At 43.9% G+C, this 17,877-nt stretch overlaps 1 protein-coding gene across 1 annotated transcript; it reads left to right on the top strand.

Annotated features, from left to right (window-relative positions):
* Positions 1–1,969: 1,969 nt before the first annotated feature.
* On the top strand, positions 1,970–6,135 carry LOC145865793 (CD276 antigen). Its single transcript, XM_082970777.1, has 6 exons — positions 1,970–2,130; positions 3,462–3,779; positions 3,855–4,127; positions 4,290–4,610; positions 4,701–4,790; positions 5,084–6,135. Exons 1-6 carry the CDS (start codon positions 2,043–2,045, stop codon positions 5,158–5,160), a joined length of 1,167 nt encoding a protein of 388 aa, XP_082826903.1. The 5' UTR covers positions 1,970–2,042; the 3' UTR covers positions 5,161–6,135.
* Positions 6,136–17,877: the final 11,742 nt, after the last annotated feature.

Below are 17,877 nucleotides of genomic sequence, written 5' to 3'. Positions count from 1 at the left end.
CCAACGTCTTATCGACTCATTAAGACCAAGCTCCCGTGCAGCAGCTCTATTTCCTTTTCCAACAGCCAGATCAATCGCCTTCAACTTGAAAGCTGCATCATATGCATTTCTCCGTGTCTTTGCCATGATGAGGGTGACCAAAATTACTACCATAATCAGAATGATGGGAAGTTTGAGAGTGCTCGATTTAATCTAAACAGTAAACAAAAAAGTTGTTTGACCGTAACCCGTTCGGCAATTTCATTGGTCTAATGAAAGCTTCATGCCGCCAAAAAACTGAGCACGTCACAGAATGTGTGTATTTTTATTTTTAATTTTTTTTAATTGAAAGCGGGAAAAATCCATATATTAGCCGCGTCATTGTTTAAGCCACGAGGTTCAAAGCCTGGGAAAAAAGTTGCGGCTTATAGTCCGGAATTTACGGTACTTACATTTGTGATATTATGTTTCATTTGTTGCCAGGGGGGAAGGGGAAGGCACCTAGGGAGTGCTTAGGAAACAGGCCCGCGGGCATACATTACCCGTAGTAGTTTACTGTCTATGCACACTAGGAAAGAGCTGGGCGTACCGTCCCCTGTATTTTGGTTAGTGCACCAGGTGGTGCTAGTTAGGTAAGTAGTGGGTAGGCAGGTAAGGTAGGAGAGGGGGCTTTGATATTTACTTTCAAACAGCAGAGCCAGCATTACAGGATGACAAAAGGCAGAGAATACCATTTACAGGGAATTTATTCCTTCGCACGGTAAGTTTGGGGAAAAGGGGAAACTTACCGTGCGAAGGAATAAATTCCCTGTAAACGGTATTCTCTGCCTTTTGTCATCCTTACTCACACCTACAGTCCATACCGCTTTCACACCACGGAGAGTTGAGTTGTAGCAGGGTGTGGCGTTCCCTCTTCCGAGAGGCGTGCGTAACAGGTGCATTACAGAGTCTGAATGACATTCCATGGACATTATAGGGTGTGTGTGTGTGTGGTGTATCAGAGGCCATTGAGCCCCTACATCATACTGTGTTGTGATGACAAACTGAAAGGCAGCACATTACATTACACACCGGGTCCTCCTACACCACAGGAGTGTGTTTTCAGACCCATTTCACTCTACATGATGATTATTACCACACAGGAGAAACCTGTCCACAGCCACACAGTACTGATATATTAACACACACTACACACACGCCATAAGACTAAATAGCTAACAAAATGGCTACACTGACTATCTGCATTGACCCTTTTATTTTGCACTGACTATCACAGGACTCAACACTCTCTCTCTCTCTCACACACACACACACACACACACACACACACACTCCAATCATCATATAAGCTGCTGCTACTCCTGAGGCCAAGTCACCTTACCCCTATACATATCTACCCCTACCACTGCAGTATCCCTGCACATTGTAAATATGGTATTGGAACTGACCGTGTATATACTGTAGCTTGTATACTTTCTCATGTTCTTCTTATTTCTATTTCTCATGTGTTTTTGGTCTACTTTACTTTATTTTATGGTACTATACTGTATATTGATATTGATTACGTTATTATTGGGAAAAGAGCTGGCAAGAAAGGTATTGCACTGTACTGGTGCACGTGACAAAAACTTGACACTTAAAATATTAGCATGTTGAAACAGTGCAAAGATACTAAACCAAAGCATGTGGATATCATGAGGTGAATGCACCAATTTGTAAGTCGCTCTGGATAAGAGTGTCTGCTAAATGACGTAAATGTAAAATGCATGAATTGCTGTCATACCTTGTCCATAGACTATTTACAGGTTAAAGAAACCAATTTGTCATTTGGGTGAACTATCCCTTTAACTTGGTCTACCAATGGCACTGCTCTTGAAGAGTGAAACTAGGCTGACTCCTAAGGATTGTACATTCACATACCAGTCACATACCAACACAAAACCGGAATGGGCACTTTACTCTGACAAACTGGACTTGGTGAAGAGTGACAGCACAGCTACTAGATTCTGACAGAGAGGAGTCAGTATCCACGACGATAACACTGTGGTCTGGTGTCTGTGGAGATGGCCTGGGGACTGGTTTCCATGACATTAAGGGGTCTGATGTTGATGGTGATTCTGCTGTGGACTGTCACATCCACAGATGGGGGAGGTGAGTAACAACCATCATCATTCTGTCTTAGTTCATCTGTCTTTACCTTCTGTCTGTCTCAAAATATTCCATTCCAAAAGAAGTCCTACGTAGTCCTAGTCCCTAGACACACCTTAGGCTCTAGTGTAGTATGAGCATTTAATAGGTGTAAGCAATGTGGTGAAACCTCTACCTAACCAGATTACAATAGCAGACTCCAATTCATATGAAAAATACCATATAACTGTAAAACAAGTTTCTCTGAAACATGAATTACTGTAGATCATAAACATGGTCATTACAGAAGACTGACAAATTAATTCAAGAGCAGACTTTTCCTGTTGTGCGTACTGATCTTTGGCCACTTCCACCCTAAGTCAAAGTGTTGAACACTGAGTGTACCAATTTGGGCAGCAAACCAGCATTCTGATCTCAGAACAGCCTCAATTCATCAGGACATGGACTCTACAACAGGTCAAAAGCATTCCAAAGAGATGATGGCCCATGTTGACACCAATGCTTCCTACATTTCTGTCAAGTTGGCTGGATGTCCTTTGGGTGGTGAACCATTCTTGAAACACACGGGAAACTGTTGAGCGTGAACAACCCAGCTGCGTTGCAGTTATTGACACAAACCGATGCGCCTGGAATCTACTACCATACCTTGTTCAAAGGCACTTACATCTTTTGTCTTGCCCATTCACCCTCTGAATGTCACACATACATAATCCATTTATCAATTGTTTCAAGGCTAAAAAATCCTTCTTTAACCTTTCTCCTCCCCTTCATCTACACTGATTGAAGTTGATTTAACAAGTGACATCAATAAGGGAACAATTAGCTTTCATCAATAAGCTTTTACCTGTATTCACCTGGTCAGTCTATGACATGGAAAGAGCAGGTGTCCTTAATGTTTCATATACACAGTGTGTATGATTCATCATGTGATTGACTATGAGGTCTCATCAACGTCTCTCTGTGAATGTTTGAACAACTAATGGAAGATCAGTGATTCAACTTAACAGACAGGACAGGCTAAGATGGTTCAACAATGTAAATGATTGCTGAATGGGTGTGTAGTATGATTAGAGGCATGAAGGAAGTGTAGTCATTCAGGTCTGACCGGAGTCTTTACTTTAGATTGTAATTTTAGTTAGAGGTTAGGTGCTGTGGGTGTGGAGGGGGGCGGGTGGAGGACCGAGGAGGACCACAATGAGAGATTAGACAGGTTAATATTAACAATAATAACAGGTTACTCACCAAGGTATCTGACTATTGGGGAGTATAAGAGTCTGTATATCAATCCCTTCTTGTCCAGATGCTTCTTAACGTGTGTGTTTATTCACTTGCAGACATCGATGTAACCTGTGTGTTCTCAGAGGATTGTGTCCTGCCCTGCAGCTTCCAGCGTGGCAGTGAGGAAGTCATCCACTGGCTGAAACCAGAAGACAAGGACCTGATCGTCCACTCCTACTACTACAGTACAGATCAGCTCAAACAGCAGAGCCAGCCTTACAGAGGGAGAACAGCCCTGTTCAATGACCAGATCCCCAAAGGAAACGCTTCACTACTGCTGAGAGGGATCACACTCCAGGACCAGGGCAGATACAAGTGTTACACCAGCACTATTAAAGGCAACAAGGAGTCCTGCGTTAACATAGCAGTGGAGGGTACGGAATGTCTGTCTGTCTGTCTATGATGATCACTTCATGGCTGCTCCATGTGTAATGTCTACTTTGTTGCAGCTCCAGTCCGCTTGGTGGACATACAGTTATCAGATGACATCATCACCTGCAGTTCTACAGGTATCTACCCCGAGCCTAAACTCACCTGGTCCACTGACCCCCCCTCTGACCTTTCATTTGACCCTGGAACCATCCAGAACTCCACCAGCATCAAGGTGGATGACCGGGGCCTCTATGACATCACCAGCACAAAACAGTTTAGCAGAGACCGAACCAACATCTGTACCGTGACCTCTGGGACAGTAGAAAGGACAGCAACCCTGAAACAGCAAGGTAATCAATTAATCAACCTATTAATCAATCAATTCATACATCAATGAATAAATTCATCAATATATTTATCTGCCTGCAAACTGTACAAAAACAAGACATCATTGTGAGATAAAATACACAAAGATCAAGCTAAAAAGGCTGTTTCTCATGACATAATTTCAGATCTGGTCCAGGGTTCTCCAAGCAGTGAGGTGTCCATCCTCTGCAGTGTCTCTCAGTCTGACCTCCTGACCTTTGACCTCACCTGGAGGTTCAACCAGACAGACACCATCCTCACCTCCAGCTACACCAATGGCAGACCTCAGATGCAGGTTGATGACCAGTGGACGGAGCAGGTTCAGAGTTTGTCTGACTCTGGCAGCCTTCATCTCCACAAGTTAACCATGGTCCACCAGGGGACCTACAGCTGTGAACTCTCTACTGCCAGAGATACACACCTGATCCTCACCTACCTGCAGATCACACCTGATAAACTATCTAATGGTACAAAGTTTACTTTTACTGTTTCCCCTCACTGTAAGTCACAGGATCACATTAAACAATACAACTGATACTCTGTATTTTCTCCTTCAGTTTCAGATGGACTGAGTCCAGGTGCAATCACTGGTATAATAATAGCAGCAGCAATTATAGCAGCAGCAGTGATATGTTTCAGGCTGAGAGGTAAGTTATGATGATGACATCATAATCTGTTGAACCATTTAACACAACCACCTCCTGATGAACAGAGAGGAGGGTTACATTGGTGGCTTTTAATGAACAGCTTTGAGTTTCTGCTATTTTACTGCCTCCCATCTCGTAGCATTCTGCCCCCAATGCAGAAGTTCTGTCCCCAATTCTGCAGGTAGACGTCCACGGAATATTCATGTCCTTATGGTTACATTTATTTACTCATACTAGCTGTTTGTGTGTCTGAATCCTGCTAACTCACCCTAAACTCACCTATCCCCCTCCAGCAAATACAAATGGTCCAAATGAAAAAGGTCAGAGTGGAATACCACTTCAGAATGGAGAAGAAAGAGAGGAAGACTAGAACAAGGTCAAGGAGAAGACGGATCAGCCACATCAACCATACTAATGCCTCAGACAGAAGGAGATAACATTGACTAAGGGGAGGACAAAGAGGAAAGGTGACAATTAGATAATTGTCCAATTGCATATAGGCAATGCTAACACTTTCACCAACAAAAGGCAAGGTGTAGCTATAATCATATTGCTTACACACCTGTCCAATCCTTTCAGATCTCCATGAAGTGGCTAGCCGGGGGGTAGTGGCTAGCCGGGGGGTAGTGGCTAGCCGGGGGGTAGTGGCTAGCCGGGGGGTAGTGGCTAGCCGGGGGGTAGTGGCTAGGGGTTGTTTCTGGACCAAACCCATATTTGACATCAAAAAACAATGTTTTGCAAGTAAAATGTGAAATTACCAATGTGTATCTCCTGTATCAGGTATTGTTACTACTCAGTGACAGTATGTCATTCACCATCTTTGTGTCTTGGAGAGGCCTGTCTGCCTCAACACACACTGAATGGACAGGACAGGACCTGTTTCACCATCAGAAGTAACTTGCTGGCATGTTAATCAATCAATTACAATACATTATTAGGAGAAGTAGTTGATTGATTGCGGGACATAGTTTTTTAAAGTTTCAGTTTATTTTATTTTTGTGTGTGTTTATTCATTTTGTTATAGCAGGAGGAAGTAGCTACACTGAGTATATCTACTGTAGCATCACACCCTCACCTTGATGAATGCAGGTGATCTTTACCTGTATGTAACATGATCCCTCTGGAAGTCCCAGACTCTCTCTGAAGAGAGAGGAGCTATAGTAGCAGGAACAATAAGTTACCTGAAACAGAATGGGAAGCTATGATGATAACAACCATAGTCAGCCTCTATTGATACAATTAACACACCATAATGTTATACATTTAGTAGAGAACGGTAGTGACTATTGGTTTTGATTGGGTTATACAACCTTCCCATAAAGTCTCCCACAGGTTTCCTCATGGATCTATCCAGTCATGTTCTCAATTTGTTCAGAGAACGTTAACCTCTTACATCTAGACGTTCCGCTAGCGGAACACCTGCTCCAATATCCAATGATAGGCGTGGCGCGAATTACAAATTCCTCAACAACAAAAAAAACTTAAATTTTTCAAACATATGACTATTTTACACCATTTAAGACAAGACTCTCCTTTATCTAACCACACTGTCCTATTTCAAAAAGGCTTTACAGCGAAAGCAAAACATTAGATTATGTCAGCAGAGTACCCAGCCAGAAATGATCAGACACCCATTTTTCAAGCTAGCATATAATGTCACAAAAAACAAAACCACAGCTAAATGCAGCACTAACCTTTGATGTTCATCAGATGACACGCCTAGGACATTGTTATACAATACATGCATGTTTTGTTCAATCATGTTCATATTTATATCAAAAACCAGCTTTTTACATTAGCATGTGACGTTCAGAACTAGCATTCCCACCGAACACTTCCGGTGAATTTACTAAATTACTCACAATAAACGTTCACAAAAAACATAACAATTATTTTAAGAATTATAGATACAGAACTCCTTTGTGCAATCAAGGTGTCCGATTTTAAAATAGCTTTTCGGTGAAAGCACATTTTGCAATATTCTGAGTAGATAGCCCAGCCATCACGGCTAGCTATTTTGACACCCACCAAGTTTGACCCTCACCAAACTCCGATTTACTATTAGAAAAGTTTGATTACCTTTGGTGTTCTTCGTCAGAATGCACTCCCAGGACTGCTACTTCAATAACAAATGTTGGTTTGGTTCAAAATAATCCATAGTTATATCCAAATAGCGTCGTTTTGTTCGTGCGTTCAAGACACTATCCAAGGGTGACGAAGGGTTACGCGCCCAACGCGTTTCGTGACAAAAAAATTCTAAATATTCCATTACCGTACTTCAAAGCATGTCAACCGCTGTTTAAAATCAATTTTTATGCCATTTTTCTCAAAAAAAGCGATAATATTCCGACCGGGAGTGGTGGTTTTCGTTCAAAGAGAGAGAAAGTAAACATGGGTTCGACTCGTGCACGAGCCTCAGTCTCATAGTACTCTGACCGGCCACTATCCAAACGCGCTAATGTTTTTCAGCCAGAGCCTGCAAAGCCACGATTCAGCTTTTTGCCGCCTTCTGAGAGCCCATGGGAGCCGTAGGAAGTGTCACGTAACAGCAGAGATCCCCTGTTTTGGATAGAGATAATCAAGAAGGCCAAGAAATGGTCAGACATGGTACTTCCTGTATAGAATCTTCTCAGGTTTTGGCCTGCCAAATGAGTTCTGTTATACTCACAGACACCATTCAAACAGTTTTAGAAACTTTGGAGTGTTTTCTATCCAAGGCTAATAATTATATGCATATTCTAGTTTCTGGGCCGGAGTAATAATCAGATTAAATCGGGTACGTTTTTTTATCCGGCCGTGAAAATACTGCCCCCTATCCATAACAGGTTAAGAAACCACATTCTTCTGTGGCAATTTCAAATCAAAATCAAATCAAATCAAATTTATTTTTATATAGCCCTTCGTACATCAGCTGATATTCTCAAAGTGCTGTACAGAAACCCAGCCTAAAACCCCAAACAGCAAGCAAAGCATGTGAAAGAAGCACGGTGGCTAGGAAAAACTCCCTAGGAAAAACTCCCTAGAAAGGCCAAAAACCTAGGAAGAAACCTAGAGAGGAACCAGGCTATGAGGGGTGGCCAGTCCTCTTCTGGCTGTGCAGGGTGGATATTAAAACAGAACATGGTCAAAATGTTAAAATGTTAAAATGTTCATAAATGACCAGCATGGTCAAATAATAATAATCATAGTAGTTGTCGAGGGTGCAACAAGCACGTCCGGTAAACAGGTCAGGGTTCCATAGCCGCAGGCAGAACAGTTGAAACTGGAGCAGCAGCACGGCCAGGTGGACTGGGGACAGCAAGGAGTCATCATACCAGGTAGTCCTGAGGCATGGTCCTAGGGCTCAGGTCCTCCGAGAGAAAGACAGAAAGAGAGAAAGAGAGAATTAGAGAGAGCATATTTAAATACACACAGGACACCGGATAAGACAAGAGAAATACTCCAGATGTAACAGACTGACCCTAGCCCCCCGACACATAAACTACTGCAGCATAAATACTGGAGGCTGAGACAGGAGGGATCAGAAGACACTGTGGCCCCATCCGATGATACCCCCGGACAGGGCCAAACAGGCAGGATATAACCCCACCCACTTTGCCAAAGCACAGCCCCCACACCACTAGAGGGATGTCTCCAACCACCAACTTACCGTCCTAAGACAAGGCCGAGTATAGCCCACAACGATCTCCGCCATGGCACAACCCAAGGGGAGGGGGAGGGGGGGGGGGGGGCCAACCCAGACAGGAAGACCACGTCAGTGACTCAACCCACTCAAGTGACGCACCCCTCCCATGGACGGCATGGAAGAACACCAGTAGGCCAGTGACTCAGCCTCTGTAAAAGGGTTAGAGGCAGAGAATCCCAGTGGAAAGAGGGGAACCGGCAAGTCAGAGACAGCAAGGGCGGTTCGTTGCTCCAGCCTTTCCGTTCACCTTCACACTCCTGGGCCAGACTATACTTAATCATAGGACCTACTGAAGAGATAAGTCTTCAGTAAAGACTTAAAGGTTGAGACTGAGTCTGCGTCTCTCACATTGGTAGGCAGACCATTCCATAAAAATGGAGCTCTATAGGAGAAAGCCCTACCTCCAGCCGTTTGCTTAGAAATTCTAGGGACAATTAGGAGGCCTTATTTAAAAACATTTCAGTACTTCAGCATAACATTTACTACAGGATTCCTTATGGTTCTATTTAAAGTCATGTTCTCAGAACATTAAGAAATCTTGCCATAAAAACTGAAAGAAAACATTAGAAACATTCAAAGAATGTTATTTAAAAACACATACATTCTGTTCTCAGCATCAACAAAACTCTCTCTCTTCTCTATCTTGTTAAGTGTGTTGGCTGTGCCCACTAATTGGCCACACCTGTTCTTAATGAGTGCTTGTTTCCTTTGAAATAGGGTCTGTTTGAATAGACTAAAATGAACAGCTTTGTATGAGTTAAAATAAAAACAGCATGGTAGCTCCATCCTGGTGGCTCAGTGGAATAATTCCATGGATAGAGAGCAGAAGATCATCAGGTTGAATCTCATTGATGCCATGCCACAATAAAAAAATCTGTGTGTTCGCATGATAAATGCATTTCCATGGGTCTTATCTTCAAATAACCTACTATTTCTGATCTCAGAATGTTAATAAAACTTTTAGGGAACCATAGAAAAGTTCTCAGAATCTCCCTGGAAACTAAAAAAATGTTCCAAGAGCAGGCACATTTTTTACTTCCATTCTCAGAACCTGTCACGTCCTGACCAGTAAAAGGGGTTAATTGTCATTGTAGTTTGGTCAGGGCGTGGCAGGGGGTGTTTGTTTTGTGTGTTTCGGGGTTTTTGGTTTATGTTCTAGATTATCTATTTCTATGTTAGTTTTGTCAATGACCTCCAATTAGAGGTAGCTGGTTGTTGTTATCTCTGATTGGAGGCCATATTTAGTTGTGTGTTTTCACTTGTGTTTGTGGGTGGTTGTTTCCTGTATAGTCTGTGCACCTTACGGGACTGTTTTTGTCGTTTGTTTTGTTTAAGTGTGTTTTCTTTAATAAAAGTAAAGAAGATGATCAACATACCCGCTGCATTTTGGTCCACTCCTTACGACGACCGTTACAGAACATTTAACTTCCTCTTTTAACGTTTAGGAAACTTTGGGTTTTATTACCAGAACCAATGGGAAACCAAAAATCTAGGTTCCCACAACTTCCAAGGAACCAAATATGCTATCTGGGCTAATAGCGATAGTAGCAATGCCTTATTCACAGTGGACGTCTGTAACGGTCATCGTGAACACAGGACCAAAACGCAGCGGGAATATGAATGGTCATCTTTTTAATATTAAGAAAAGTGAACACTTACAAAATAAACAAAACAACGACTACACAGTTCCATAAGGCAAAGTAGCTATACAGAAAACATCTACCCACAAAACCCAAAGGAAAAACAGGCTGCCTAAGTATGACTCCCAATCAGCAACAACGATATACAACTGTTCCTGATTGAGAGCCATACCCGGCCAAAACAAAGAAATCCCAAACATAGAAACACGGACATAGAATGCCCACCCAAATCACACCCTGACCAAATCTAAATAGAGACATGAAAAGGCTCTCTCAGGTCAGGGCGTGACAACGTCGCACAAGGCAGATATTTTCTTTCTGTTGGTTGATTTGGTTATCTGTGAATGTTTGTCCTTATGTTTTGATATTGAGAAGAAAAGTACTGTCATAATAGCAGTGGATCATTCCACATTATACTGTGAACATTAAATACATTCACTTTACTAGTCTTTGTTTGCTTCTGCTTCATGTTGCCTGCTCAACCCCAAACCAAACCTCTCAGTTTTACACCTCTTAACATTTGGCTCAGTGAGTCAATAGCCAATAATGCCTGGTCTTTGGAAGCTGTTTCCTGAGGATGGCTCACCTCTCACAGTTCTAGGTGACTTTAACCTCCCCACGTCTACCTTTGACTCATTCCTCTCTGCCTCCTTCTTTCCACTCCTCTCCTCTTTTGACCTCACCCTCTCACCTTCCCCCCCTACTCACAACGCAGGCAATACGCTTGACCTCATCTTTACTAGATGCTGTTCTTCCACTAATCTCATTGCAACTCCCCTCCAAGTCTCCGACCACTACCTTGTATCCTTTTCCCTCTCGCTCTCCTCCAACACTTCTCACTCTGCCCCTACTCGGATGGTATTGCGCCGTCGCAACCTTCGCTCTCTCCCTCCCGCTACTCTCTCCTCTTCCATCCTATCATCTCTTCCCTCTGCTCAAACCTTCTCCAACCTATCTCCTGATTCTGCCTCCTCAACCCTCCTCTCCTCCCTTTCTGCATCCTTTGACTCTCTATGTCCCCTATCCTCCAGGCCGGCTCGGTCCTCCCCTCCTGCTCCGTGGCTCGACGACTCATTGCGAGCTCACAGAACAGTGCTCCGGGCAGCCGAGCGGAAATGGAGGAAAACTAGCCTCCCTGCGGACCTGGCATCCTTTCACTCCCTCCTCTCTACATTTTCCTCTTCTGTTTCTGCTGCTAAAGCCACTTTCTACCACTCTAAATTCCAAGCATCTGCCTCTAACCCTAGGAAGCTCTTTGCCACCTTCTCCTCCCTCCTGAATCCTCCTCCCCCTCCCCCTCTCTGCGGATGACTTCGTCAACCATTTTGAAAAGAAGGTCGACGACATCCGATCCTCGTTTGTTAAGTCAAACGACACCGCTGGTCCTGCTCACACTGCCCTACCCTGTGCTTTAACCTCTTTCTCCCCTCTCTCTCCAGATGAAATCTGGAGATGGCCGGCCGCCCAACAACCTGCCCGCTTGACCCTATCCCCTCCTCTCTTCTCCAGACCATTTCCGGAGACCTTCTCCCTTACCTCACCTCGCTCATCAACTCATCCTTGACCACTGGCTACGTCCCTTCCGTCTTCAAGAGAGTGAGAGTTGCACCCCTTCTGAAAAAACCTACACTCGATTCCTCCGATGTCAACAACTACAGACCAGTATCCCTTCTTTCTTTTCTCTCCAAAACTCTTGAGCGTGCCGTCCTTGGCCAGCTCTCTTGCTATCTCTCTCAGAATGACCTTCTTGATCCAAATCAGTCAGGTTTCAAGACTGGTCATTCAACTGAGACTGCTCTTCTCTGTGTCACGGACGCTCTCCGCACTGCTAAAGCTAACTCTCTCTCCTCTGCTCTCATCCTTCTAGACCTATCTGCTGCCTTTGATACTGTGAACCACCAGATCCTCCTCTCCACCCTCTCCGAGTTGGGCATCTCCGGCGCGGCCCACGCTTGGATTGCGTCCTACCTGACAGGTCGCTCCTACCAGGTGGCGTGGCGAGAATCTGTCTCCGCACCACGTGCTCTCACCACTGGTGTCCCCCAGGGCTCTGTTCTAGGCCCTCTCCTATTCTCGCTATACACCAAGTCACTTGGCTCTGTCATATCCTCACATGGTCTCTCCTATCATTGCTACGCAGACGACACACAATTAATCTTCTCCTTTCCCCCTTCTGATAACCAGGTGGCGAATCGCATCTCTGCATGTCTGGCAGACATATCAGTGTGGATGACGGATCACCACCTCAAGCTGAACCTCGGCAAGACGGAGCTGCTTTTCCTCCCGGGGAAGGACTGCCCGTTCCATGATCTCGCTATCACGGTTGACAACTCCATTGTGTCCTCCTCCCAGAGTGCTAAGAACCTTGGCGTGACCCTGGACAACACCCTGTCGTTCTCCACTAACATCAAGGAGGTGACCCGATCCTGTAGGTTCATGCTCTACAACATTCGCAGAGTACGACCCTGCCTCACACAGGAAGCGGCGCAGGTCCTAATCCAGGCACTTGTCATCTCCCGTCTGGATTACTGCAACTCGCTGTTGGCTGGGCTCCCTGCCTGTGCCATTAAACCCCTACAACTCATCTAGAACGCCGCAGCCCGTCTGGTGTTCAACCTTCCCAAGTTCTCTCACGTCACCCCGCTCCTCCGCTCTCTCCACTGGCTTCCAGTTGAAGCTCGCATCCGCAACAAGACCATGGTGCTTGCCTACAGAGCCGTGAGGGGAACGGCACCTCCGTACCTTCAGGCTCTGATCAGTCCCTACACCCAAACGAGGGCACTGCGCTCATTTACCTCTGGCCTGCTGGCCCCCCTACCTCTGAGGAAACACAGTTCCTGCTCAGCCCAGTCAAAACTGTTCGCTACTCTGGCACCCCTATGGTGGAACAAGCTCCCTCACGACGCCAGGACAGCGGAGTCAATCACCACCTTCCGGAGACACCTGAAACCCCACCTCTTTAAGGAATACCTAGGATAGGATAAAGTAATCCTTCTAATCCCCCCTAAAAGATTTAGATGCACTATTGTAAAGTGGTTGTTCCACTGGATATCATAAGGTGAATGCACCAATTTGTAAGTCGCTCTGGATAAGAGCGTCTGCTAAATGACGTAAATGTAAAATGCATGAATTGCTGTCATACCTTGTCCATAGACTATTTACAGGTTAAAGAATCCAATTTGTCATTTGGGTGAACTATCCCTTTAACTTGGTCTACCAATGGCACTGCTCTTGAAGAGTGAAACTAGGCTGACTCCTAAGGATTGTACATTCACATACCAGTCACATACTAACACAAAACCGGAATGGGCACTTTACTCTGACAAACTGGACTTGGTGAAGAGTGACAGCACAGCTACTAGATTCTGACAGAGAAGAGTTTGTATCCACGACGATAACACTGTGGTCTGGTCTCTGTGGAGATGGCCTGGGGACTGGTTTCCATGACATTAAGGGGTCTGATGTTGATGGTGATTCTGCTGTGGACTGTCACATCCACAGATGGGGGAGGTGAGTAACAACCATCATCATTCTGTCTTAGTTCGTCTGTCTTTACCTTCTGTCTGTCTCAAAATATTATATCCCAAAATAACTCCTACGTAGTCCTAGTCCCTAGACACACCTTAGGCTCTAGTGTAGTGTGAGCATTAAATAGGTGTAAGCAATGTGGTGAAACCTCTACCTAACCAGATTACAATAGCAGACTCCATATCATATGAAAAATACCATATAACTGAAACATGAATTACTGTAGATCATAAACATGGTCATTACAGAAGACTGACAAATTACTTCAACAGCAGACTTTTCCTGTTGTGCGTACTGATCTTTGGCCACTTCCACCCTAAGACAAAGTGTTAAAACCTCTTACAGCTCCTTAAGGATAGGGGCAGTATTGACAATTTCGGGAAAGATATGTGCCCATATTAAACTGCCTCCTACTCAAACTCAGAAGGTAGGATATGCATAGTATTAGTAGATTTGGATAGAAAACACTGAAGTTTCTAAAACCGTTTGAATGGTGTCTGTGAGTATAACAGAACTCATATGGCAAGCAAAAACCTGAGAGAAATCCTACCAGGAAGTGGAAATCTGGATGCATGGGCTCTCTAAGTCGTTTCCTATTGAATACACAGTGATGTAGTAATAATTGTGCACTTCCTACGGCTTCCACTAGATGTCAACAGTCTTTACAAAGTTGTTTGAGTCATCTACGATGAACAGAGACCGAATGAGAAGGAGGGGAGGTTGTTGAGGCAGGGGGTGACATCACTTCTTGGTGCGCGTTCACGAGGGTGGATCCTCCGTTCCAAAACGTTTTTCAAGCCCAGGAACCGTCCGGTTGAAATATTACTGAATCTTCACATTCTAAAGGCCCTAAAGATTGATGTTTTACAACGTTTGACATGTTTGAACGAACGTAAATACAACTTTTTTTAAACTTTTCGTCGTGACATTGTCCGCGCGCTTCCTACATTTGGAGTAGCTTACTTAACACGCGAACATCAAGGAGTTATTTGGACATAAATTATGGACTTTATCGAACAAAACAACATTTGTTGTGGACCTGGGATTCCTGGAAGTGCCTTCTGATGAAGATCAAAGGTAAGGGAATATTTGTAATGCAATTTATGATTTTAGATGACTCCAAGATGGCGGCTGTCTGTATAGCCTAGTGTATTTTTCTGAGCTCAGTACTCAGATTATTGCAAAGAGTGCTTTCCTCGTGAAGCTTTTATGAAATCTTTCATAGCGTTTGCATAAAAGAGATGTTCATCTATAATTCTTTGAATGACAGCTTAATTTTGTATCAACGTTTATGACAAGTATTTTTGTAAATTGTGGCGCAGATTCACCGGCAGTATTTGAGGGAAAATATTTTCTGAACGTCACGCGCCGATGTAAAATGCTGTTTTTATATATAAATATGAACTTTATCGAACAAAAAATGCATGTATTGTGTAACATGATGTCCTAGGAGTGTCATCTGATGAAGATCGTCAAAGGTTAGTGCTGCATTTAGCTGTGTTTTGGGTATTTGTGATGCATGCTAGTTGCTTGGAAATGGCTGTGTGGTTATTTTTGTCGATGTACTCTCCTAACATAATCTAATGTTTTGCTTTCGCTGTAAAGCCTTTTTGAAATCGGACAACGTGGTTCGATTCAGTAGAAGTGTATCTATAAAATGGTGTAAAATAGTCTTGTGTTTGAGAAATAGAAATTATTAGATTTGGTTTAGAATATGGCGCTCTGATTTTACACTGGCTGTTGATCCCGCTAATGGGATTGGAGCTGTAATAACACTGATTATACCAATTTGGACAGTAAACCCCCATTTTTACCCTCAGAACACCCTCAATTCATCAGGACATGGACTCTACAACGGGTCAAAAGCATTCCAAAGGGATGATGGCCCACGTTGACACCAATGCTTCCTACATTTCTGTCAAGTTGGCTGGATGTCCTTTGGGTGGTGAACCATTCTTGATACACACGGGAAACTGTTGAGCGTGAACAACCCAGCTGCGTTGCAGTTATTGACACAAACCGATGCGCCTGGAATATACTACCATAACCTGTTCAAAGGCACTTACATCTTTTGTCTTGCCCATTCACCCTCTGAATGTCACACATACATAATCCATTTATCAATTGTTTCAAGGCTAAAAAATCCTTCTTTAACCTTTCTCCTCCCCTTCATCTACATAGATTGAAGTGGATTTAACAAGTGACATCAATAAGTGATCAATAAGCCTTCATCAATAAGCTTTCACCTGTATTCACCTGGTCAGTCTATGGCATGGAAAGAGCAGGTGTCTTTAATGTTTTGTACACTCAGTGTGTATGAAGCATGTGAGCATGTGATTGACTATGAGGTCTCATCAACGTCTCTCTGTGATTGTTTGAACAACTATTGTAAGAATCAGTGATTAAACAACAGACAAGACAGGCTAAGATGGTTTAACAATGTAAATGATTACTGAATGGGCGTGTGGTGTTATTAGAAGCATGAAGGAAGTGTAGTCATTCAGGTCTGACTGGAGTCTTTACTTTAGATTGTGATTTTAGTTAGAGGTTAGGTGCTGTGGGTGTGGAGGGGGGCGGGTGGAGGACCGAGGAGGACCACAATGAGAGATTAGACTCAGGTTAATATTAATAATAATAACAGCTTAATAACACTCTGATATAAACAAAGGGCCTACTCAATTTACCAAGGTATCTGACTATTGGGGAGTATAGGAGTCTGTATATGAATCCCTTCTGGTCCAGATGCTTATTTAACGTGTGTGTTTATTTACTTGCAGACGTCCATGTAACCTGTGTGTTCTCAGAGGATTGTGTCCTGCCCTGCAGCTTCCAGCCTGACAGTGAGGAAGTCATCCACTGGCTGAAACCAGAAGACAAGAACCTGAGCACCATCCACTCCTACTACTACAGTACAGATCAGCTCAAACAGCAGAGCCAGCCTTACAGAGGGAGAACAGCCCTGTTCAATGACCAGATCCCCAAAGGAAACGCTTCACTACTGCTGAGAGGGATCACACTCCAGGACCAGGGCAGATACAAGTGTTACACCAGCACTATTAAAGACAACAATGAGTCCTTCGTTAACATAGCAGTGGAGGGTACGGAATGTCTGTCTGTCTGTCTGTCTATGATGATCACTTCCTGGCTGCTCCATGTGTAATGTCTACTTTGTTGCAGCTCCAGTCCGCTTGGTGGACATACAGTTATCAGATGACATCATCACGTGCAGTTCTACAGGTATCTACCCCGAGCCTAAACTCACCTGGTCCACTGACCCCCCCTCTGACCTTTCATTTGACCCTGGAACCATCCAGAACTCCACCAGCATCAAGGTGGATGACCGGGGCCTCTATGACATCACCAGCACAAAACAGTTTAGCAGAGACCGAACCAACATCTGTACCGTGACCTCTGGGACAGTAGAAAGGACAACAACCCTGAAACAGCAAGGTAATCAATTAATCAACCTATTAATCAATCAATTCATACATCAATGAATAAATACATCAATATATTTATCTGCCTGCAAACTGTACAAAAACAAGACATCATTGTGAGATAAAATACACAAAGATCAAGCTAAAAAGGCTGTTTCTCATGACATCATTTCAGATCCGGTCCAGGGTTCTCCAAGCAGTGAGGTGTCCATCCTCTGCAGTGTCTCTCAGTCTGACCTCCTGACCTTTGACCTCACCTGGAGGTTCAAACAGACAGACACCATCCTCACCTCCAGCTACACCAATGGCAAACCTCAGATGCAGGTTGACGACCAGTGGAAGGAGCAGGTTCAGAGTTTGTCTGACTCTGGCAGCCTTAAGCTCCACAAGTTAACCATGGTCCACCAGGGGACCTACAGCTGTGAACTCTCTACTGCCAGAGATACACACCTGATCCTCACCTACCTGCAGATCACACCTGGTCAACAATCAAGAGGTAAAAGTTTCCTTTTACTGTTTCTCCTCACTGTAAGTCACAGGATCACATTCAACAAAAAAACTGCTCATCTTTATTTTCCAGGTAGAATTGCTGTTATAGTGGCATCAGCAGCAGCAGTGATTATAGCAGTAGTGATATGTTCCTTGCTGAAAGGTAAGTTACGATGATGACATCATAATCTGTTGAACCATTTAAACACCGCCACGTCCTGGCCATAGAGCCATACGGTTCAATCGCAGGTATAATAATAGCAGCAGCAGCGGTGATTGTAGCAGCAGTGATATATTACCTGCTGAGA

This window comes from Salmo salar, chromosome 29, assembly GCF_965601325.2.
Source record: "Salmo salar chromosome 29, fSalSal1, whole genome shotgun sequence".
Classification (NCBI taxonomy): domain Eukaryota; kingdom Metazoa; phylum Chordata; class Actinopteri; order Salmoniformes; family Salmonidae; genus Salmo; species Salmo salar.
This window is presented reverse-complemented; position numbering and strand designations above follow the sequence as displayed.